This window comes from Suricata suricatta, chromosome 4, assembly GCF_006229205.1.
Source record: "Suricata suricatta isolate VVHF042 chromosome 4, meerkat_22Aug2017_6uvM2_HiC, whole genome shotgun sequence".
Lineage (NCBI taxonomy): Eukaryota > Metazoa > Chordata > Mammalia > Carnivora > Herpestidae > Suricata > Suricata suricatta.
In genome coordinates this window covers 50,547,253-50,572,729 of record NC_043703.1, presented here as the reverse complement: position 1 = coordinate 50,572,729, position 25,477 = coordinate 50,547,253, and the positions used below count along the sequence as shown (strand labels likewise).

The 25,477-nt window shown below is 38.9% G+C and overlaps 1 protein-coding gene across 7 annotated transcripts in view; it reads left to right on the top strand.

The window, feature by feature from the left end:
* The window catches only part of MTRF1 (mitochondrial translation release factor 1), a 65,316-nt gene that overhangs the window by 3,592 nt on the left and 36,247 nt on the right, over window positions 1–25,477 (top strand). The window contains exons 1-7 of one of the 7 annotated variants that reach the window (XM_029936665.1): window positions 10,916–10,938; window positions 12,174–12,309; window positions 13,594–13,699; window positions 14,176–14,601; window positions 19,212–19,303; window positions 20,650–20,731; window positions 20,932–21,039. In XM_029936665.1, coding sequence (XP_029792525.1) covers window positions 14,184–14,601; window positions 19,212–19,303; window positions 20,650–20,731; window positions 20,932–21,039 — 700 coding nt within the window. In that variant the 5' untranslated portion in view covers window positions 10,916–10,938; window positions 12,174–12,309; window positions 13,594–13,699; window positions 14,176–14,183. Of the gene's footprint in view, window positions 1–10,915; window positions 10,939–12,023; window positions 12,346–13,579; window positions 13,700–14,175; window positions 14,602–19,211; window positions 19,304–20,649; window positions 20,732–20,931; window positions 21,040–25,477 lie in introns of those variants that run through there. The other 6 variants (XM_029936663.1, XM_029936664.1, XM_029936662.1 and 3 more) reach the window with 6 other exon arrangements.

Here is a 25,477-nt window from a genome sequence, read left to right as displayed (position 1 = left end):
CCCCATATTCACAGCATACCTTACAGAACCAGCTGACATGCTGGGAAAAGAACCCATCAGGTTGCATAATGCCTTACACCTCAGATTCCTTAAGGTGTCTTCTCTTGTCTTCCTCCCTTGCTCTTGTTTTAGAGGAAGCAAGAGTTCTTCATTCCTCCCTTGGAACTCTTGATCCTATCTCCTTTTGCTTCTCCAGTTGTTTCTTCTGCTGTTTACATTTTTTCCCTCCTTATTTTCTAATGGAAGGAGATTGGCAGTAAACACATAAATAAACAAGATCATTCCAGACTAGGAAGACCTAGGAAAGAAATAAAACAAGGTCATATGAGGTCAGTGGGGCTTGAGGGGAGGACTACTTTAAACCAAGTACTCAGGAATGATCTCTGGGGAGGTGATAACATGTGAACAGACCTAAAGAATGAGAAGTGAGTTAACAAGTAAAAAGCCGGTACAAAAAAAAAAAAAACAAAAAACAAAAAACTGGGCCAGCATATTCTAGCCAAAGGGAACCCACATGCAAGATGGCATGGTCAGGGCATAAAAGGGACAGGTAAGACCTTCAGGTTCAAGTTGGTGACTAGAGGATAGTATATGAAAGGGAAAGTGGCCTATGATTCCATTAAAAATATATGCCAGGCCAGGTTACACAGAGATGGCCAGCTCAGGCAGTGTGGTTTGGTTTGGTTTGATCATAAGTTCAGCAAGAAGCCATCTTTAAGCAGGAAAGTGGCATGATCTGATTTATTGTGTTAAAAGTCACACTGAGGGTGCCTACCTGGCTCAGTCCATAGAGCATGCAACTCTTGATCTCAGGGTTGTGAGTTCAAACCCCGCTTGGTCATAGAGCCTACTTAAACACACACACACACACACACACACACACACACACACACACTTAAAAGATCACCCTGACTACCTATGAAAAATGGACAAGAATGGGGTTTCTTCTGAGAAAGTGGCAATTCTATTTGTTCCTTTAGATTTGGCTTCTGCCTCTATCAGTCCTCTGAAAATGTTGTCTGAAATCTCAAGAATTAATCCGTTCAATACTTAATTATCGAGCACAATGTGACAGGCAGTCTTTTAGCATCTACCCTCATGGAGCTAACATGTTAAGGATCACCCACTGGCCAACTCTAAAGATTATTTCAATCCACATTGGACCACCCTGTCCTCCTTGACAGCAGAAAGCTTTAGGGTATCAAGACCCTACAAAATCCCAGGTTTTCTCCTCTTCCCAGTCATCCTCTGGGTCCTCCATCAACTCTTCTTCCTTCTAAATGTTGGTTGTGTAGACAATTCTGCTTTCTTTTTCAATATCAGCAATAAAACATGTCCATCAAGGGGCGCCTAGGTGATTCATTTGGTTAAGTGTCTGACTTCAGTTCAGGTCATGATCTCACAATTCATGGGTTCAAGCTCTGCATCAAGTTCTGTGCTGACAGCTCAGAGCCTGGGGCCTGCTTCAGATTCTGTATCTCCCTCCTCCTCTGCCCCTCTCCCTCTCATGCTCTCTCTCAAAAATAATTTTAAAAAAATTTTAATGTGTCCATCAAGTACCTGCTACTCACCAGCAAAACAGAATTAATAAATCCTCCTGCTCCCATACCTTCCATTACTAGCACCAACCAGATTTCAAATGCATCTCTAGTTCGAAGCTTCTTTTGATCCCCTAGCCTTGATTCCCACTTGTTTGTTAAAATGCTCCATCTACAGGTCTTGCAAGCATTTTCTACTTGGACATAAAAATAAAACTTATCTTCCCATCAAACCAGTCCAAAACCTGCCTTCTCTGTTTTTGTTAATGACAGCAATCTCTGATCACCGATCACCTCCCACCTCTTTGCTGTTCCCCACATCCAAGCTGCTTAGTCATTCAGATTCTGGATCTGTCACAGAGCTCCCCTTCCTCCTAGCTTTCCATTCCCTCTCCACCTTACACCTAAATATTGTAAAACCTTATACCTGGTCCTCACTTTCAGACTCTTCATTTCATTTTTCACATTGCTTTTAGACATGTCATTTCTGTCTCTATCTCTAAGTGGGTCTCTCAATGTATCAAAACTTTCAATGGCTCCCTCATTGTCTAGGGCTCAGTCTATTCCCAGTTTTTCTTTCCCTTTGCTCCTATAATCTCCTTATATAGCATGGGTAGCTATAAGTGATCTAGTATTTTCTAAAGTCCATACTCTTACTCAACCTGAGAGTTTTATCAGAGATTGTATTTCAATGCCTGAATCTTTATTTTTTTAAATCCTTCATCTCTGATATCATGACTTTCATAAAATCTTTCCAAGTGTTTTCCAGGGGATCTGATCTCTCTTTTCCATGAATGTACATAGCATTTTGTCCTTCTCTTAGGCCTTTGTCTTGCTGTTTTATGTTTTATAAATTGTAAGTTGTCTGAAGGCAGTCGTGCTCAAACTTGGCTGCAGTTTTTATCACTTTATACTTAAAAAGCTGATGCCCAAGGGGTGCCTGGGTGGCTCAGTTGGTTTAATGTCTAACTTTGGCTTGGGTCATGATCTCAGGTTCATGGGTTCAGGCCCCATATCAGGCTCTGCACTGACAGTGCAGAGCCTGCTTAGGATTCTCTCTTTCCCCCTCTCTCTGCTTCTCTCTCTCTCTGTCTTTCTCTCTCTCTGTCTCTCTCTCTCTCTGTCTCTCTCAAAAAAAAAAAAATGCCCAAATCCTGCCTCCATGGAGGATTCATTTGGGGTTGGGTGGAGATTCAGTCGGGGTGGGGTGAAGAATGTGTTTTTTTTAAATCCTCCCAGATGATCACAATGTACAACCAAGGTGGGAACCACTTCTTCTGAAATGTGTCTGCAGGACTATGTTCCTTTTGGAGGCCGTTGCAGAGAATTCCTTCCCTTATCTTTTGCAGCTTCTCCAGGCCATCTGCATTCCTGGGCTTGTGCCCTCTTTTTCCATCTTCAAAGCCAACAACGTAGATTCTCTCTCCTGACCTCTGCTTCCCCCTCACGTCTTCTATCCGACTCTAACTCCACCACCTCTTTCCTCAGGCCTCTCATGATCACCCTCACCAAGATAATGCAGGGTAATCGCCCCATCTCAACATCCTTACGTTAATCACATCTGCCAAGTCCCCTTTTTCCGTGTAAGGTAACACAGTCACAGGGATTAGGATGTAAACATTTTGTCAGAAAGCGGGGCATCTCATGATTCAGCCTGCCAAGTTATCTTTGTAGCCTACAAAATCCTTCCATGGCTTTCAAGAGAAAGCTGAACATCTTTGCCTCAGTATGCAAAGCCCTTTATGATTCTGTTCCTGGCTGCCTTTACAACCTCGTGTTCCACCACTCAACCAGACTCGCCACTTGTCGTTTCTCAAATTCCCAGTGTATATCTGTGATGCCCTCTCTATCTGTGCCCCACTAACTCCAACTTTTCCTTCCAAACTCAGGTTAAGTATCAGCTTGTCCCAGAAGCCATCCCTGCTTGCTGCTCGAATGTGGATGAGCCTCCTCCACATTCTCAGAACACTCAGCACTCACTTCTAATATAGCACGCTTCACACCATGTTGAAATTAACTCAATTGTCAATTTCCCCTGTTACTGAAGTTCCTTTGGATTGGACACCATGTCTTATTTGACTGTATTCCCCGTGTTTTACGTTGGTGCTCACAGACATCTTTGCTGAACTAATCAGCTTCCCAGAGCGCATAGCATAGCAGTATACATGTAACAGCGAATCAAAAACATGTTAGTTACAGTGGAAGGCAGTTATTTTTACCTCCTCAAGAATCAAAAGATAATTTATCATCTTATACAAAAAATACTCGGAACTTGGGACTTGTGTCTTGTTCCCCAGAACTACAAAATCCAGTGCAAACAATGCATTGCTAAGTATGATACAAGGAAAGATTTAGCATCATAAGAGATGTAATGAGATTATATGGGCGCTCAAAAGGAGACAGAACTAACTGTGATTAGGTAGATGGGCCAATCTAAAAAAGACAATGACAGCAAGAATGATGTCTATTTTCCTTACCACTGAACTCCTAGCACCTAGCAGCATGCTTGGCACATAGTAGGTATACACCAAGTGCTGGTTTGATGAAGACAATTCCAATGAACTGCACTCCAGACAGAGAAATTAATATGGTGAAGAAAAACTGTGAGGCTTTGCAATGAGCAAAAAGATTATGGGACAGTCCTGCTGAAAGGACTGTTTTCCCTTGCCTTTGAGCTGTTTTATAAATCCTTTAAGTTGCAGAAAACTGCAAACAACGCAAAGGCTTCTTATCGCCAGCAATGCGAATTGTGTATGATAGAGATGCAAATTATATTGTCTTGTGTATAGTAACCATTTTTTAATCTTTTTTTGTTTTTGTTTTTTGTTTTAATATTTTTTATTTGAGAGAGAGTGCATCTGCACAAGCACAATCAGGGGAGGGGGCAGAGACAGTGAGAAAGAGAGAGAGAGGCTCCATGCCCAGCGCAGAGCCTGACCCGGGCTAAATCCCATGACTCTGGGATCATGAGCTGAACCAAAAGCAAGAATCAGTCAACCAACTGAGCCACCCAGGCACCCCCAGTGTTTCATCTTTTAAACAAATTCATTTTAGTGTTTCTTTTGGCATATTTATGTCTTCTTTCAGGATTTTTCTTTAGTTATAACATCCTTTATTCATAATTACTTAAAATTTTTAACAGATTTACATCTCATATCAGTATGAGGATCATATACTTACTTTAAAAAAAAATACCATTGGGACACCAGGGTGGCTCAGTTGGTTGAGCGTCCGGCTTCGGCTCAGGTCATGATCTCACATTTGTGGGTTCGAGCCCAGCATCAGGCTCTGTGCTGACAGCTAGCTCAGAGCCTGGAGCCTGTCTTAGGATTTTGTGTCTCCCTCTCTCTCTGACCCTCCCCTGCTCACACTGCCTCTCTCTCAAAAATAAATAAAACATTAAAAAATTTTAAAAAACCCATTTCGCAATATGAACAAAAAGACAAGTTTGAAAGTGTATTTTTGGGAAATGAGTCATCTGGTTGAACTGAGATAGGAGGTTCTTAGAAGGTTTCATGATCCAAGAAAGGTTGATGGAAGTCAGATTGAGTGGTGCTGAGGGAATGATATACCATGAAATGAGAAAGAAAACAGGTGGCAAAAATGAGGTCACAGGGTAGCTCCCCTGTCTTGGTTCAAATCCTTCTGGCCAATATATTGCCCCTTGGGCACAACCTAAGGCAAGTCATGTAGGCATACTGCGCCTGTTTCCTAAACTGGGCTTTGCAATTGAACCTACTACATAGGGGTGTTGTAAAGACTGAATGAGTTAGTTCAATGTAAAACATTTAGAGCATTACCTGATAAAGAATAAGTACTCACTGAATGTTAACCACTATATTATGGTCACCGTCCTTTGTCTGAAATACTTGGACTTTGGAATATTTTGGATTTAGAAAGGAAAATGTGCATGCTGTATGTTACGTAAGGTGGGATGCAAGGCATCTGAAAAATGAATATTTTTTCAGTAAAATATCTGAATATTTATTCGAAGTGAGATAAATAAAGATGCCTCATATCAGCCCAAGTCAGGACTGCCTGCCAAGTTGATTTGGGTTAGGGAAGATTTACCCATCCAATAATTTACCAAAACTTCAGTTTTCAGACATTTCTGAGTTGAAAAGAAGGTTTTTTAGAGCTTTGGAAACTTGGGAGTTATAGACAATTGTCATATTACTAAAGTAAGAAAAGATTAGATTGAAATAGAATTTGGAAACCCTTGGAACTGTTCCGAAAGCAAGCTTTTGAATTTGATTACCTCTCTGCTTTGGCAAAGTTTTCACTCTTCCTTTTAAAACTTTCAAAGCAGGGGCCAGTGGCAGTTGAGGAAGGCAAGTTTTGTAACCACACTCAATGGGTTCACCACTTGGGGTGCATTAAATTGAATATGACCCAAAAGAGTGTTAAAAGCAAAGAACTTTTTATTACTTACTACAAGTAAGGAGACAGGGAGATAGCTCCAAAGCACTGTCTCCCCCATCGGTTAGTATAGGAAGCTCTTATTCAGCGTAGCGGGGACAGGGTCAGGATGCTCGCAGAGGCACGCTAGTTCACTTGTGCATGCCTACCACGTCCACACACTAGGCATACATTTCTTGTTCAAAGTAAGGCAGAAAATCCCACCCATGGGAGACCTTAATATTATAATGAGCTAAGGTACCCTCAGGACAACTGGAGGTCATCTGAGCAGGTACTTAGCCCCAGTCCGGGTCAAACCTGCTCTAGTGAAGGGCTATCAAGTGAGATGTACCTTCCAAGGGGCTATCAGGTGAGACACACCTAGCCAGCTACCTCCTTGGCTGAAACGGTTGGTTCTGCAAAACAGAGCACCTTTCCAGCCCTGCTTTTGCCCCGTCCTCTTCCTTCCTTCTGCTTAAAACTTTCAGCCCTCAGATTTGAGTAACATCCCATTGGATCCTAGCTAACATTTTCTCTTTGTAGAGGTTCTAGCTAGTACATGAAGAAAGAACCATAAAATATCACCATTTTGCAACCTCTACTGAAATAATGGATCTAGGCAATCAGGAGCTTCTAATATCATTTTTAAAACACAAAACTAAATATTTTTTACCACCCTTTGGAAGTATCTAACCCACCTCTAAAGTAGTTTTGCCTCAAAAATTTTAATCTGAATTGATGAAGCCAAGGGCCAGTTTATGGTGTTATACCCAAGTTTCCAATATCATCCTCAAAAACCAGAGACCACCAGGGAGACTGAGTCACGCATGCAAAAGCAAAGGGCTTTATTACGGGTTTAGGCTCTCTGGGCCTAAGCTCAGGCTCACAGACTTTACCAGCACAGTGGATCCATGCTAAGAGCCCTGAACAAAGTAGGGGTAGGGCCTTTATGGGTTTGGGAAGGGGGAGTTACAGGAAATTGTGACACAGGTACAGTGACCCAATCACAACATTTAGAGTATTAACCAATTACAGAGTGGACCCAGGACCCAGGACCCTCACGTAGGGTGTAACTAGCCTTAAGCAATAAGTGATTACCTATAGCTTCTATTTCTAGGCCTGCCCTTAGGAATGTTAAGGGTATTAGAAGGGTGGTCCCTCCTTGCCTTGGGCAATGTGCGCCCTTACAATGGGAAATATAGGTAACAAAGGAACATGATAAACACAGCAACACAATTCTGGGAAAATACAGACCCTGTGGAACTCCTCAAGGCAAAAGATCTAGTTTCTTCAACACATATATTGCAAGGGAAAAACTGTCGGGAATGGATTAAAACAAACCAAAAATCTGGCAAGAAATTGCAATATATGAACCTTATTTCAGTACCAGTATGAACAAACTGCCAAAGAAAAGATCAGATAACAGTGAGAGAAATTTGAACGCGAACTGGGTATTTGTTAATATGAGGAAGCTATCTTTAATTTGGGGAGGTAAATATATTTTTAAAAAGGCTTTCTCTTCTGGAGCTCTATACTTTTGTATTTACAGATGTTTTGTGTTCACTTCAGTGCTATCCAGTGAGGATATGGGTAGTAAGCAGAGGGAGGACGTGTGAACACTGCATTGATAACTTGAGAATTTGGGACTGGTGCATAAGGATTCGTTATATTGTTCTCCCTAATTCCAAACAATCTGAAAATTGTTGTAATACAAAGGGAAGAAATAGATAAATATCTACATATACACACACTATAGATTTCCTCCATGGATCTAAGTTGGAAGACATTAATGCTTATAAAGAGTATTTAAATACCACTTTTAAGAGAAAAAAATGGGAAAATAAAATTTCCTGAAACAATAATCTGAAAATATACAATTCAAAACTGAAGTATATGATTTAAGAAAAACATTTAGCCTGAAATTCAGGATGATACATGGAAGAGATGAAATTAGCAAGGAGTCTCAGGAGAGCTTGTCAAAGCTGTCTTCAACCTAGGCTAATCCAGTTAAGGGTGGAATAAAAGTGAGTTTCTGGGATCAGTTCTTCTTTATCCTGCCTTTTTTTTTTTTAATAGTAAAAAGAAGAGGGTAGATTGACTTCTTAAAACATCTCTGACTCTGAAAATAAGGAGAGAGCTAGTTTCAATAATGCCAGCAGGTGGCGCGTTTCTGAGCTTTTTTTTTTTTAATCAAAGCTAACAATTTGAGCACCAGTATGAATGCATGAAACATGAAATGCTGCCTTTTCATCTTTGTATTCTGCTTCTCTCAGGGAAAATACTTACAAGGATTCAAGTAGAATAATCTTTGTTTTGCTGTTTGTCTTCCACGTAAGTGAGGGCTTGAATTTTGCATTAAATTGTTAACTAATTTCTAGTTTCACTTTTTCTAGAATAAAATATAGCTGTTTAAAATCCCAAATGGCTGCCAATCTTCACATTGTATAATGCTTCAGGATGTGGTCAAGACCCTAAACTCCAGTGAACCAGAAAGCCAAGGTGCATCTCACAGTGTGCTGTGACCCATAGTGTTTTATGGCTTGTGTCCTGGGATTTTATGTTGCTTTCAGCACCGCTATCCAGATTTCACAGATAGGCCCAAAGGTTTCAACTTAGCCTGGAACAGTCTCTACACCCACCCTGGTTTGACTCCCCAAAGAATATCCAGGGCTGAGGAAATCCTGCTGTTCTGCTTTTCTCAGGGAAAAAGTCCTAAGTGGCTGCTTTTCGATGTAGAATCCCTGTAGGACACAGATCAACCTTCTCTTAGTACTGTAGACACAAGAGTGTCCTCAGAATCCTTAAAACAATCTGGAGGTTGGGGTGCCTGGGTGGCTCAGTCAGTTAAGTATCCAACTTCGGCTTAAGTCATGATCTCATGGCTGGTGAATTTGAGCCCTGCATTAGTCTCTGTGCTGACAGCTCAGAGCCAGGAGCCTGCTTCGGATTCTGTCTGCATCTCTCTCTGCCTATCCCGCCCCCCCCCCCCACTTCAAGTGTTAACTAAACATTTAAAAATTTGTTTTAAATAATAAAACAATTGAGGTCTCTGAGAAGAAACTAAATGAAAATCTCCATTCTCTACCCACCCTTTGGATATTGGGCTAAGTTTGCTGTAAATGGATCTGAAAAATAGCTGCAAGTATTTTGGTGTTTGAGCTTACTCCAAGACAGAGGAAAGGGACATAGGTCATTTAGTTTTAAAGGCATCCCAAGTTGTCATGCCCATTACACATACAATTCTAAAGGAAACTTTTATGAAATCAACTTTATAGTGTGAAATATTTCAGACATAGTAGCTCTTGTTGTTAATTTAGTCAAACAGTGTTATTTTCACTGAACCAACCTTTTTATTATTATTTTCAGAAAAATGTTTCCTGTAATAGATCAGGCTCTTTGGAAGTAGAAGTTAGTGTTATAAAATGATTCAATAATAATAACTCCCATAAGACTCTTTCAATCAAACATTAAAGAATGCACTTTTTCCCCTCTTTTATAGCTGACTTGTTTATAATAATGCTCATCATGAAATGAGCATTCAGGAAATCCAGAATACTATAAAGAAATAAGAATTAAACTTTATTTATTTATTCTGAGAGAGATAGAAGTAGGGGAGGGGCAGAGAGAGAGAGAGTGAGAGAGAGAATCCCAAGCAGGCTCCTCACTGTCAGCAAAGAGACTAATGTGGGGTTCAAACTCAGGAACCATAAGATCATGACCTGAGCTGAAGCTGAATGCTTAACCGACTGACCTACACAGGTACCCCTCCACTGGACTTTTATCTTATTTTATTTTATTTTTCCACTGGACTTTTAAATATATATGCATCACATATGTTGTTCAAATGGAATAGTTTGCTGAGTTGTTTTTTTGTCCCCACTACCTCCCCCACTTTTTCTTTTTTGGCTGAGGTTTTTTTTTTGTTTTTTTTTTTTTAGCAATGTCTTTCATTTAATGATATATTGTGGACATCATTGTGTATTAATAAATATAGATATACCACATTATATTATTTTTTTAAAAACATAGAGGAGAAAACATGAAGGAGGAAGCAGTATTTATAATACCTAGGATGAACGTCTTCAGGAATTTTTTTTAATTGAGAAATAAAATACATAAAGTATGTAAAGTTTCATATACTATATCTCAATAAACTTTTACATATGTAAATGCATTAGTCGGCTTGGGCTGCCATAACAAAATACCATAGTCTGAGTAACTTAAACAACAGAAACATCCTCACACTTTGGGAGGCTTAGAAGTCGAAGATCAAAGTGCTGGCAGGGTAGGTTTCATTCTGAGGCCTCTTTGTCTTGGAAAAATAAAGGGGGACAGAAAAGGAAGAGAGAGCTTGTACTTATAAGCAAATGCACTTATAAGTGCAAGCTCTCTGATGTCTCTTCTTATAAGGGCACAAATGCTACTAGATCAGGCTTTCACCTTTATGGCTCACTTAACTTTAAAGGCACTGTTTCCAGTGCAGTCATATTGGAGGCTAGCTTCAACATATTAGATTTGGGAAGCAGGGGACACAATTCACTCCATAGCAGTAAAACTTACTCTTTAAGGAGAATAAAGTTATATGCTATAATACTTAAGCTATATGTCTGCATACACAAATCAAAATAAGGAATTAAGGGATGTCATTGGATAGTTTAGGAGAATGACTTGCATGGATCCTTTGGAATTTGTTCTTTACTGGAAAGTAAACTCCATGCAGGCGAAGTTTTTTGTCTTTTCTAGTTCCTGCTAAATTTTCGTATCCAGAACACAGTGAGTAGCACATAACTGGTACTTATTATTGAATGACTGATTGTTTTCTTTTTTTCTTTCTTTTTTTTGAAGGAGGGAGAGTATCAGAGTTTAGGAGCCACAGATCATTAAGACAGACTGCCTTGAATGACTCTCAGTTCTATTTCTCACCAGCTCTTTTACCTTGGACAAGCTCTCTATGCCTTAGTTTTTTCCTCTTCCACAAAATGGATATTTCAGGATTGTTGTGGTATGGATTAAATTAATAGGTTTAAACCATTTAGTATATAATTTAATATATACTAGATAGAAGTAGTACTCTCTTTAAGCTCTAAGTAGGTAATGTTAGATATTTACATTTAGGATTAATTTGCCATTTTTATATGTGGTCATAACCTAAGAAAATATCCTGTGAATTTGGTTATATGGGATGATGTTTACCTTGGCTTTTCAGAAAGTGATATTGAGACACAGCTGTCGTGTAACTTGTAAATGTGATTGCCACTGGTATCTCCAAAGTAAGGCAATGTGTTTGCATTCTCCTGTAATTGTCTATTAGTTGGATTTTTATAATTATTTATTTAATTGGTAGTTTACAAGCTCTAAACCTAATTTGAGCCCTTAAATTCTGTGTGTGCATGCAACATCTATAAAGTCATTAATTTGTAGATACACGTAGTCTTCTTTTTGATCCTGTTACGATTTTTTAAAATACAAATTTATGTCCTCCTTTAGTTCCTAGGTATTTTCTCAAGCAGTGGAAGCTGAAAGTACAACCATTAAAATGCAAAATCCTGGGGCACCTGGGTGGCTCAGTTGGTTAAGCATCTGACTTCAGCTCAGGTCATGATCTCAGGGTCGATGGGTTCAGGCCCCTTGTGCTGAGCTGTCAGCACCCAGCCTGAAGCCTGCTTCAGATTCTGGGTCTACCTAGCTCTCTGCCCCTACCCCGCTCATGCTCTATCTCTGCCCCTCTCAAAAAATAAAAAAATAAACATTAAAAAAAAAAAACTATGCAGAATCCCACAGGAAAAAATGAAAACACCATGCACAATCCCCAAATTTGGAGGTAATGAAAAGGGAGTCCAAAAAAAATTTTTTTTAAAGAACCACTGCTTTAGTGGCTTCACTATAAGGAAATTCCTTTAATTTGAAATTGCTATATTGTAATTGTTGATCTCTTAATCAGAATGGTAGAGAACCTCACTCCTGTATTTGTCTGTAACTATGAAACCAAAAGTTCACCTGAGGCAGCCTGGGCATAAACTACAACTCCCAGAATTCCTGGGTGGGAGCTTTGGGAGTTGTAGTTCACTCTATATTTCACCACCGCCCACATGCCCTACTCCAACGCAACCCAATCCCTGGGCTCCAGCTCCGGATAAGTACTGCGAGGGCATGGTCATCTCATGGGATATTCTTTTTGCCTTGTCATTTTTTTTTCTTTCTAGATTTGTCATTTTTCTCTCGTGTTTCCCCTGTTAGCTGTTACACGCACGCCCACGACTACTCTGGAGAGGCTGACAGCAAGCGTTAATCCGAAAGGAGTGATCCCGGAAGTGAAAGTGATCCAGTCTGTGTCGGGCTGAAATATAGCAGGTCGCGGAGGATTCTGGCTACAGTAAGGAAAGCTGTCGTACTTGATTTTATTTTTTAGGTACTCACCTTTTTTTTTTTTTTTAAATTTTTGATCTTTAAAGGTCATTTTTCTACCCCCATTTTTTTTTCATATTGCCTCTTTGGGATCACTCCGTACTCTGAATTACAGAATCTGGTTTACACATGCTGCTCAGGCAGAGGCTTAGTGTCACTTCTGACTCTTGAGAATTGTCCGTAGAGTGTCGAGTAATCCTGCTCTTGTGGTGGGTGAGGGAGAAGACTTGCCGTTCTCAGGTATAGGCAACCCTAGCGAGTAAAACGTCTTGGGTTTTTTTCCCTCTTAACATTGAGGTTCATGACCTTAGGAGTTACTCACTCGATTGCTGTTCCTAGGATGAAAACTTCAGCTATCAGTGTTCTAACAAAAATTGATCCTTCTGATTTGTCCGTTTTCTCAAATGGACACACTTCTTCCTATATGCTAGAGACTAGATGTAAAGACATTGGAAACCTGCTGAAGGACTATTAAACCTTCTGGCTGTTGGGCATTGGTGCATTCTACAGTCTTTCCAAATGTGATTTGGTATGTTAAAGTTTGTTAGTAGGATCCTGCAAACTCTGAAAATTTTGGAGATCATTCTGAATATTTTATTTCCTAGGGGATTATGATATTCAACTTAGCTGATTTACAGTGATCAAATGAATTAATATATGAATGCACCTCCTAGCATAGTACGAACACTAGAGACAATAAAGGTTGATTCTGATAAAATTGAGACCCTTATTTTCAACTTTGAACCTCAGGACTTTAAGGGCAAAGTGTTTTTCCTAAAATATTTTATCTTTCCCCTTTCTTAATAAAACTACTCTGCTTTTGTTAGCTTCTGATTATGTCTATTAGAAGGAAGAACAGGTAGTTAGCATCCACAGCCAATTTCACCTAACTTGTAATTTTTTTAAGTAACTATTTTTTCCTGATTGTAATACAAGTAATACAAGCTATGCATATAGAAAAATTAAAAACACTGAAAAGTAGAAAAACTAGAAGGCATGCGAAAGGTTTCTACAGGCCCACAACTAGAAATCATCTTAACATTTTGCTCTATTTCTTTTTTAGGTTTCCTCTACCCCCAAAATACGGTTTACCTTTTTCACATGTATATCATATATCATAGAAAATTTTGAAAATCTAATTGAGATTACATTGTTTTGCATTCTGCTTTTTTCATTTAATGCAAATATCACCACTGTCCCTTTTTACTAGACCTACTTTCTTAGTATAATATTTGAAGTTTTCTTTCTTTAGGGTCTCAACTGAAAGGAAAGCACCTGATTGCAGAATTGAGAATGGAAAGTACTGAGCTCTGAACAATAAAACTGCATTCTAGTATTAGCTCTGACTGTCTGGCTGAGTGAGTAATCATGACTAAGTCACGTGACTCTTGGACCTCTGGATACCTAGAATTGAAGAATTAGATAAGAAACCTTCTTCAAACTTTAGAAGTCTATGAATATGTGAACCACCTAAAGCTTGCATGATTATTTCATACCTTTCAAGTGCTTGTTCATGTATTCAATTCTAGATTCTGAATACTTTCTAGAAAATAGCTGATTTAATATAATCTATTAATATATTTATTAGTTATGCTCCTACTCATTTGCTTTAGCTAATTATATACTTTGAGTGAATAGAAAACAGTTCTATCTTCATTTGTTTTAATATGCTCAGGCATTTGAAGAATTATTTTCTTTTTATGGAATATTGAATTTCAGGACAGTGTTTAGAGCTGGCTACAGCAGTGAACTGAACAAGATTTCTTGAGGTGTCTTCCAGCTTTTGTATTTGTAGAGTTGATTTTTTTTTCACATTGTGTTTATTATATTTCAGATGCTGAGATGAGTCGTCACCTGTGTGCTTGGCTTTTTAGACATTCATCTCATAATGGTCCCCACCAGTGCCATATCCACCCCCAGTCTCGTCAGTTTACACAGAGACATCTTGATACAAGGCTGTGGGTTTTTAGACAAAACAGGCAACCCCCTCTCCGTCATCTGTTAGATAAGAATTGTCCCAGGAGATACTGTCTTCAGGACACCAGGATGCTGTGGAAGCATAAAGCACTACAGAAATACATGGAGGGCCTGAGTAAGGAGTACCGTACACTTGATCAGAGTTTGCAGCGGGTGTCTGTGAACGACGGAGATCGGAGGGCCTGGACTAGAAGGCACGCCGAGTTGGCACCACTCACAACCATTTACCAAGAAATTCAGGAGGCTGAGCAAGCAATCGAAGAATTAGATTCAATGTGTAAAAGTAGGTAAAAGATGTGTGTGTGTGTATAAGGACATGATTGATTTTATAGGTTAAAGCTTTATTGAATGCAGTCTTCAAAAAACTTAGAATGAATACATTCTACACTTGGAGAAGACAGGATTCTACCCTGGGCATTTAAAGTATTTCAGCTACCAAAAATAAGCTACTAAGAGACCAAGCTCCTTGTGGTGCTTGCCAAGTTTTTAGGGTCTATGAGACTGAATCCTGATCTTTTCAAAACCTTTAATTTATTGAGCACTGTCCTACGTATATAGCAGAGACACAAAAATACAGTTCCAACCCATCAAAGGGCTTATGTGGTCTAGGTGTTATTTCATATTCCCAGAAAGAAACTCTGCACCCTGTAGCCATCTTGCTCCAATTCCTCTTTCCCTGCCGACCAGGAGCAACTGCTAACCTACTTTCTAGATTTGCTCATTTTAGGCATTTTATATAAATAGGGTCATATAACACATCCTTTGTGATTGGCTTCTTTCATTTAGCATAATATTTTCAAGGTTTCTATGTTGTAGCATGTATTTGTACTTTTTATTGTGGTACTGTATTCCTTGTATAGATATACCACATTTTCTTTTCATCTGTCCATTCATCAGTTAATGGATATTGAGTTCTTTCCACTTTTTGGTTATTATGAGCAATGGTGCTACAATTGCTGAGTCGTCTCGTAACTCTACATTTTACCTTTTGAACAGTTGCCAGACTGTTTTCCAAAGTGGCTTCACCATTTATATTCTGCCCTTTAGACTCTAGCTATCCTAGTGAGTGTGAGATGGTATCTTACGGTGGCTTTGATTTGCATTTCCCTGATTAATGATGTTGAGCATCTTTTCATGTACCTCTTGGCCGTTTGTATCTCATCTTTGGTTAAATGACTGTTCAGATCCTTTGCCCATTTTTAAATTAAGCTATTTGTCTTTCTTTTGATTTTTGAGAGTTCTTTATATTATAGCTACAAGTTCCTTATCAGATATATGATATGCAAAAATTACCTCCTTTCTGTGGATTATCTTATGAAGCACTACATTTTTTTTAAGATCTTTTTTTAAAATGTCTATTTATGTTTTTTGAGAGTGGGGAGGGGCAGAGAGAGGGAAAGAGAATTACAAGCAGGCTCCACACTGTCAGTACAGAACCTGATGGGGAGCTTAAACCCACAAACCGTGAGATCATGTCCACAGCCGAAATCAGGAGTCAGACGCTTAACCAACTGAGCCACCTAACTCCCTTGAGATTTTATTTTTTAGTAGTCTCTACACCCAACGTGGGGGTTGAACTCACAACCACAAGATCAAGAGTCACATGCTGTACCGACTAAGCCAGCCAGCTGCTTCCTTCAACTCCTTTTTTTTAACTTCTTTTTTTAATGTTTTATTTATTTTTGATACAGAGAGAGACAGAGCATGAGAGGGGGAGGGGCAGAGAGAGAAGGAGACACAGAACCGGAAGCATCCAGGCTCTGAGCTAACTGTCAGCACAGAGCCCAACGCGGGGCTCGAACCCACGAACTTGAGATCTGACCTGAGCCGAAGTCGGAGGCTTAACCAACTGAGCCACCCAGGCGCCCCCTTCAACTCCTTTTTAAAAAAAGATTGAAGCACCATAATTTTTCATTTTGATGTTGTCAAATTTATCTTTTTTTTTTCTTGTTGCTTGTGTTTTTGATGATTTTGGTGTTAAGAAACTGTTGTGTAATCCAAGGTCACAAAGGGTAGGTCTGTGTTTACTTCTGAGAGTTATATTTTTAATCTTATATTTAATTCTTTGATCTATTTCACTTAATTTTATATATGATGTAAGAGGTTTATTTTTAGTTTTAGTATTTCTTAATATTGCTCTTGCCTTAACATTTTATCTCATATTAAAAATTTCCAAAAGGTACAGAAGTTGAAAGAAAAAGTATGATGAACTAACTTGGGGTCCAACATTTATCCAGATAGTGCTTTAAGCTTTTAGTTTGTAAACTTGCCTCTGTGCTTCATCCTGTTTAAGTGTTAGAGATGTTAAGCAATGTCAAGGCCAGTCATAGTTGCACCTGTAAATTTCTGGATTTCCGGAGACTTGTATTTTCCTGCCATGAATTTCTCATGTATGTTTAATGAGGACTTTTTTTTACCCTTTTGCATTGTGCCCTTCAAATTTGCAATTAATTAGTTTGGGGAAAGTTCTTTGCATATTATAGGAGCTGACTAACTTTCTAAATCAAATTGACATAACCTTCTTCAGCCTGGGATGTATCATGTATAATTAAGATTGGATTGGATTGCTTCTGGAGTGTCTTCTAGGTCTGCAGTTCTGCTATTCTGTAATAAAAGCAACCTTTGCTGTCTTACTATGTGCCAGGCACTTAAGCTAAGTATTTTACAAGTATTATCTCATTTGAACATTCACAATAATCTGATGAGGTAAAATCTTCATTTTGTAGATGAAGCAGCTGAGAGCCTAAAATGCCAAATGTCACTCAGCCAGTCAGGAGAGGAACAAGGATTTGAACCCAATCAGTGAGACTCCGCAGCCTCTGTTCTTATCCACTGCACAATGATTCAAAGTCCAGTAGGCTTTACCCCTGTAATATACCTTTCAGTAGTCCCCTTCTATAATTTCTGCTCATTTATATCTTTATTATATCTCATGCTGGATGATTACAATAAATTCCTAACTTGTGCTACCTCCAGGCTTTCCCAGTCCAAGTGCAACCTTAATCTATTACTCCCCTGCTCAAAATTTTCAGTAATTCCCATTGCCTACAAATGCATATTTCTTGATTTGGCATTTAAGAACCTCTGCAGAGTGACACAACCTCTCTGTATAGTGTATTAATTCCCATTGCATACGCTACCTTCCAAGAAAAATAACTCACCATTCCCTGAATATACCAGTATCATCCCATGTCTGTCTTTGCACTCATGGTTGCCCACCAATTTCACCTTGTTAAAATTCAGTCCCCTTTTACGTATGGCTTGGATGTCATACTTTGGCCTCAATCCCCTCTGTAAAACAAATAAGTTTACCTTTCTCTGTTTTGAGTTTTGATCCTTTGTCTTAAAAGTTAATTGGCTTGGGGCACCTGGGTGGCTCAATTGGTTAAGCGTCCAACTTTGGCTCAGGTCATGATCTCGCAGTTCATGAATTTGAGCCCTGTGTCAGGCTCTGTGTTGACACCCTGCTTTGGATTCTGTGTCTCCCTCTCTCTCTCTGCTCTCCCCTGCTCGTAATTTGTCTCCTTCTCTCTCAAAAATTAGCAAACATTTTAAAAAAGTTAATTGGCTTAACTTCTGCCCCTTTCCTCATCCTCTGTTCTTCAAGGCCAGAGTCCATGTCTTACTCATTTTTATATTTTTTGCAGCACCAAATATAGGATATAATAGAGTCTCAAATTTTTGTTGATATAATGAAATTGAATTAGACTGCATTTTATAGATCAGTAAACAATTAGAGGCACAAAAATAATTTTATGTGACTGCAAATCATCTTTTTCTGATACCTTTGACCTACCACGTATCTGTATGAAGTAATGTCAGCCTGGTTTCCATTTGTGGCATAAGTGCGTAATGTGGGGCCACGAGTGATGTTACAGTTCTGCAACAGATGATCCATAATTGGAATTCAGTTTGATGGCACCTTATGCAGGAAGTCTTTCTCAAGTGCTGAAGTCTGGGTTAGACCTCCTCCTTCATGCCTCCATGGCACTGTCATATTCCATATTTTAATCGTGTGCACATGTCCGTCTTTCCCACCACACTGAGCCACTTGAGGCCTAGAATCCTGTTTTATTCATCCATGTGTTTCCAACAACTAGCAGAGTATCTGGTGCATAGTAAGCATTAAAAGAGCCTTCCCTCTTTTATAATTATGATTTTTTCATTTCTGATTTCTTATTAAGAAGCAAACATTTCTACCTCAATGTGCAAGCATCACCACCAACAAATGGGAGTCTAGGTGTCTAGGGCAGTAGAGTCAAAGGCTATGAGATCGACCAAGCTTGTCTACTGCCTCTCATTGTTAGCCTTTCTTTTGGGAGTTCCATGATTTAACTTTCTGCTTTTGAAATGATGTGAAAAGGACCATTGTTTCCATAAAACAGAGGTTACAAAGATGTTTTATTTGACCTACATGGTGTTTTAAAAAGTGTTTGCTAAGTATAAACATATCAAGAGATTTCAAACTTTGTGCTTGAAAAAAATGGAGACTCTACTAACCATGCTGGAGTACCCACAGTGTGCGGGTTAATGGCTGCTACCTTTAGGACAAAATGTGGTCACCCCAAGTTACTCTAAAACTGTCCTTCTTTGAGTTTATATTTAATTAACCAGTTCCTTTTCAAACTTGTTTTTTTTATCATCAATTTCTAGAATTATTTTTAGACATTCAAATCATAAGCTCTTTGGGGCAGCGATCATACTTCACACTGACTTTTTTAGAGATACTTCACAAGCATTTATTAATTGATAGTCTCTAACTATTCTAACTCTTCTTTTGTATAATCCCTTTCCTTCACAACTGAAATAAAATTTAGTAGGCAGAGATTAGGTAGCTGTTTAAGAGTGTTTCTACGAGTATTTAAAAACATCATTTCTGTTGCTGCTTTGTAGGTCTAAATCAAGAAGATGAAAAGCAGTTACAAGAACTTGCTTTGGAAGAGAGGCAAACCATTGCTCAAAAAATCAAAATGTTATACAGCGAGGTATGTTTTAGGTGGCAGACTACTTGATTGTGTTAATATAAAGGAGTATTGTTTTGATATATTGTGCCCAAAGTACTTTCCAAACACCAGTTTATTAAGGCTTCTTTTATAATAGTGATTAAGCTGGGCTTAATACTGTAATCTGCTACAGATGGAATAATGAGGTTGAAGGGATTGGGATGCCAAAGAATAAAACCTCACCTTTCCCCATCCTCCAAGAGCAACCATATTCCAAAGCTATTAATTTGCCAGGCAAGGAGACAGATGTTGGTAAAGAAATTTAGTTCACCTAGAGGAAGAATCAACAGTTTTGAAGCCTTAGAAACGTGGAGGTGTTCATAGCTGTTGTGTTGATTAAGGATTGAAATTTTGCTTTCTGGATAGAATGAAACAAATCGAAGACGCGATTAGTTCACACAAGCCGTTAGCTCCTTGTAGTTCAGCGGATGATTTGTTTAAGAGACAGTGAAGACCACAGTGCTGTCTGTGCACCATCTTTGCTTCTGTCCTATTTGCCATGTTCCTTCATGCAGCCTCCCTACTCTGGGAATCCACAGTGGGGCCTGTTGAGGGGAATGAGGTATGGGGGTATCAGTTACTGTGATGTGACCAGCAAGTCAGAGGCAGAAGTAGAGCGTCACTCTTGGTCTCGTAATCTCTCCCTCAGACTACCAGTTCTAGCCGAGACGGCATATTTCAAAAATTAGCAGTAGGTACTTGTAGTTTGATTTGCAAGACTCCTTAGTAATAAATAAAAAACAAAACTGCTTCCTTTTTCTTTATAGGGAAGCTGGTTACTTTTTTTATTAGGAAGCTCCTTGTTTTCTTGTCACAGCTCAAACTATTTGGGCCTTATCCTGGGGGACCTCAATTTACTCTTTAAGCAGAGCAGCTCGCCTGAGAACAGGGCACGACCTGGGGTCCGCTGTCCTCTATGGAGGGAGTCATATGGAAAAAGTTCTTATTTTCTGCAAGCGAAGACTTTCAAAGCTTTACTTCATTCATTAGATGAAAGAAGCTACTGTTTAGAACTAATAAGAGGCAAAATCTGAAAAAAAATTGAATGGAACACTCTAGACTTTGATCTAAACTTGGACATTTTAGAAAATTAGAATAATCTGATAGCATTGTGGAGAATACCCTGACAAGTAACTCCATTGTTAGCATGCCTTGATCATTTATTTTAGGTCCGGTCCACTTATAGCATTTAATGACTACACCTTGTTGGGATGCTATGTAATTATTGTTAATTATTGATTTGTTTAATGGAGGTCTTTATCTAAAATCAAGCAATAGTATGCCATAGAAAATATACCCACAAATGCTGATTTTTTTCCCTTTTTCAGCTTTTCCAGAGTCTAGTGCCAAAGGAGAAATATGACAAAAATGATGTTATTTTAGAGGTAACATCTGGAAGAACTACTGGAGGTCAGTTAAATAATTTTATTGTAAGTGATCCAACAAAAAATACTTAAATTTTATCTTGGTTTGACACACTTTAATTTTTAAAGTTCATTAAATGTGTTTCACTATGGAAACAGTTACTCCTTATTTCCCAAGGGGCCTGTACCTAAGAATGGCTCTCTTAAAAATTTGTGCTGACTGAATATTTTTTGTATTTTTTTTAGGCGATATCTGCCAGCAGTTTACCCGGGAAATATTTGATATGTACCAGAATTATTCAAGCTATAAAAACTGGAAATTTGAACTTCTGAATTATACACCAGCTGATTATGGTAGGCATATCTGAGTATTTTATCCATAGAAGATGCTAAAAATTGTTTTACCTCTGATCTTCATTAAAACCATGTAGTCCCATTTTTTTCTTTAAAGTTTTCTTTTTTATTTTGAAAGAGAGAGAGAGTGCACACATGCATCAGTCAGGGAGGGCCAGAGAGAAGTGGGGAGAGAGAGAATCCCAAGCAGGCTCCGCTCTATGAGCATAGAGTCCAACACCGAGTCCTGTCCTACAAACCGTGGGATCATGACCTGAGTGGAAAACAAGAGTCTAATGGACTTTTAACCAACTGAGCCACCCAGGTACCCCTCCTATTTTTTAAAACATTTTATCTGTATCTACTAAATGCTGTGATACAGACTCATCATTCTCAGCAGCTTTACCCTAATAGAGGTCTTAACTGGGAGACGAGAGTAGGAGGTAGTGAAGGAAGGAGTGTCTGAATTAGAGAAAATTTTCCTGGAGAGAATAGATCTCTACCTTGCCTTGAAACTCATCACTCTCTATTCAAAGAAAGATGTGTTAAGGTTTTTGCTTCTAAGAACTTTATCATTTATGTGATACAACCTGAAAGTATAATCAGACTGGCCAATGATGTATTAGATTCTTTTTTAACATCTTCAAGTTTTATAACCTCAAAGGTTAAATACACATAACAAAATAATCTTTCCAAGGATCTGCTCTTTCAGGTTTTCAGCCTTATGCCTCTCCTCATTCTGGCTAATCCACTGAAATTGTTCTTCATAAAGGATTTCTGAACTTTCTTCAAGCTGTCTTTTGAATATATTCCATCTACCTTATATTCTTATTATTGTAATGTTGAAGTTAAAAAAAATCTTCTCCCTTTTTCATATTATCTCAAAAACTTTTCTCGTATTTTTATTCTCTCAACTTCTCTCTTCATTTCATTGCCCTTAGTAGCATTTTCTCTATACCATCCCTTTTAGCACCATGTGTGAGTTTCCTGATTTTGCTTTTACTGTCTTTTTTGTGTATTTGATTTGTATGGAAATGCAGATAAAGTTAATCATTTGTCTTTATTTTTAAGACACCACTCTAGTTGGGCAGATAAAAACTTATACAATGTATACAATACCAAACAATACAAGTCCTTAAACTTTTAAATAACTCAATTACGAAAGATCAAGACATCTGGTAGTAATCTTTTTTCCATTCTTTTACGCCATATGAAAGTTTTTATCTTCTTGGTTATAAATTGATACCCAGTAATAAACCACAAACTGAGGAAAAAGGAAGGATTGAAGTAAGTTATAAACAGCGGAGGAAAATGAATGAATAAGGAAGCTGTGCTTGGTGCAGGTTTTCAAACAGCCGGTGGTCAGGAAAGAGGAATTGAAAGCAGAGGCAAGGAGCAACCAGAGCAACCACGTGGTGGCAGGAAAGATCTTGGTGTGTGTGAAGGACAGTGAGGAGGCCAGTTTACCCAGAGCACATCTGTGGTAGGAGGTCATAGGATATGAGCTTAAGCGGGTACAGTTTGAAGAGCCTTGAAAGCTGAACAGGCCTTGATTGTTGGGGAGTAGAGAGCTGTTGGAGATTTTATCCGTAAGCATATGATTTGATAAACGCAGATTTTAAGATTATTTCGACGGCAATTTGTGGGATGAATCAAGAGGCTAGAGTTAAGGCAGACTGCAGAGAGGTTGTTAGAGCAATCCAGGTGTAACTAAGACTTAACTTGGCAGTAGACACATGGGAGATCTTCAAAGAAAGAATGGACAAAAGAGGACCTAGTGCTTGCCCTCATGTCCTGAGTGCAGTGTAGGTGATTTGATCTTCACAGCCCTGTGAGATAGATATTATTAATCCCACTTTACAGATGAGGAGCAAGGCTCAGAGAAAAAGTACCTAATCCAAGATCATGTAAGCAATGGCAGTCCGGGGATTAAATTTAAGTTTGTCGGATCCAGAGTCACACTATGTCCCCATCGCGGTAGTCTATTCTGACACAAGATGAGCCACCGGATTCTAATCTTTCTTGCTGGGAAGACTACAACATTAACTCACGTTGGAAATCAGAGTGAATTATTAAATCACTGGTTGTAGTGAACACCCATTTAGAAATATGCAGTAAATGCTGAAGTTGTACAGCCAGAGCTTAGGTGAGAGAACAGAATCGAGGAAAGAGATTCAATACCATGTCTAACACTGAGAGAATATGTGAGGGAGAGTCTAGGGCATCAGACCTTAGAGAACAGCCACATTTAGAAAGATAAACTAGTTGGCAAAAGAAGGAGAGGAGTTAGATAAGCAGAAAAAGGATGAGGGCTGCATAATACTGTGTGTATAAAGTAATCTCTATTCCCAACATGGAGCACATGCCCTACCGATTGAGCCAGCCAGGCGCCCCAAGGGCAGTATAATATTATGGAAGCAAGAAGGGGGAGAGTTTTAAGAATATAATAAGAAATAGCAGCACCTGGCTGACTTGGTTTGTGGAGCATGCTACTCTTGATCTCAGAGTTATAGGTTCAAGCCTCATGTTGGGTGTAGAAATAACTTAAAAAATAAAATAAAAATTTTAGAAACAGCAGCATTATAAAAGAGAGTAGTGGCAAATGTCATCAGTGACCTCTCAGATGTATATTTTGAATCTAGTTTTCATGAATGAAACATGAACTCAATAACAACAGGAAGAGAGATTCTAGATTCTGTCCCAGGGGTGTAGTGCAGCTTAAACAATCCCTAGACAATGTTTGGGAAACTTTCTTTTAGATAGACTGACCTACTGGAAAAATAAAATAGAGCTACTTTAAAAAGTAAAAAGGACTTAAAAATATTTTACTCCATACCTTTAGAATTAAAGACTAAGAGGGGCACCTGGGTGGCTCAGTGGGTTAGGCATCTAATTTTGGCTCAGGTCATGATCTTATGGTTTGTGGGTTTGAACCCTGCATCGGACTCTGTGCTGACAGCTCAGAGCCTGGAGCCTGCTTCAGAGTCTGTGTCTCTTTCTCTCTCTGCTCCTCCCCTGCTTGTGCTCTGTTTCTCTCTCTCTCTCCCTCAAAAATAAACATTAAAAAAATTTTTTTAATTAAACACTAAGAATAAAACTCTTCTTATTATAATTATAAAATACTTAAAAGTTGATTTATTTATAATTAGAAGAAAAGATATGAATAGGAAGGCTAAAATAGAGAAGGGATAAAAAGCACCTACCTTATAAATTATGTATGTTAAATTGTATATACTTTTTTTTAATATTTAATTGAAATGGAGAGGAGCTCACAAAGATTCACACAGCCTTAAAAGCTCAGGTTGAAACACACATGCAAAAATTCCTGCATCAAGTGACTTAAAGTCTTATAAGTTTTGTGACTGTAGGTACAGATAGGGATAATACTCAGTCATTCCATAAATAATCCAAACTAAATGATTACAAGGTAGTTTTTGTGGAAGCAGTAGAGGAGAGAGCTCTGCATATATAGTATAAGGCTGACACTGTGTTATTCTGTATACTGGGTATTTGATAAATCGAAATATCTTCCGAGTTAAAGGGCTTCTGTGACATGTTTCACATTATCTCCTCTCTCCCAACAGTTGAATGTTTATAATTATGTTTTGTTATTCTCTGCTTGCCAGTTAAATTCAGGGAGAGATCACTTAAAGTAATGCGGTGGTTGATTTTATGTGTTCAGAAGATATACTTTTTACCAGAGGTGAGAAATAAATTCATTAGGAGCGCCCTGGCATCCTTGATTGCTCTTCTCTGTCAGTCAGGCCTTACTGTGGGGACTTCGGCAGCTGAAATGGGAAACCTAAATACAATGGGAGTAATTGAATTTCCAGGTGGCAGGGGGCAAGTGGCAGCACTTGGCAGCCAGAGGTGGGATGGGCATGGTTACTGTCGAGGACAGCAGCGCCACAGCAGCAATCAGAGTAGCCTGATGCACGTAGACCTGCGGCATCTCTAGAGTTAAAATAGACAGGAAACCTCGTAAATTCTTACTTGATCTGTATAAGTAGAAAAGTCTTAGGTCAAGTGAACAGAAGTCTAACTTTAATCATAAAAACAAGTCATGGCTCCTCAGTCAGTTCTCAGACTTGAGCTGGTTTACAGGCTCAAACCCCTTGAATAAAGGGGACTGCTGGCTCCCCTTGAGGAAGGACCCCAGTGTGTTGCCAAATATTTATACTCTCTCACTCTTCTCTCAGCATTCTCCCAAAAAGGATCTGTGGCCGTTTCCCAGGGTAACTGTGCCTTGCAGAAAAGGAAATAACCAGACTTTTCAGGCACTACTGGACACTGGCTCTGAAATGACACTAATTCCAGGGGACTCAAAACATCACTGTGGCCCATCACTTAGAAGAGAGGCTTGTGGAAGTCAGGTGAAGAATAGACAGGTTCCTCTTACAGTGGGCCTGGTGGGTTCCCAAACCTGTCCTGTGGTGGTTTCCCCAGTTCTGGATACATA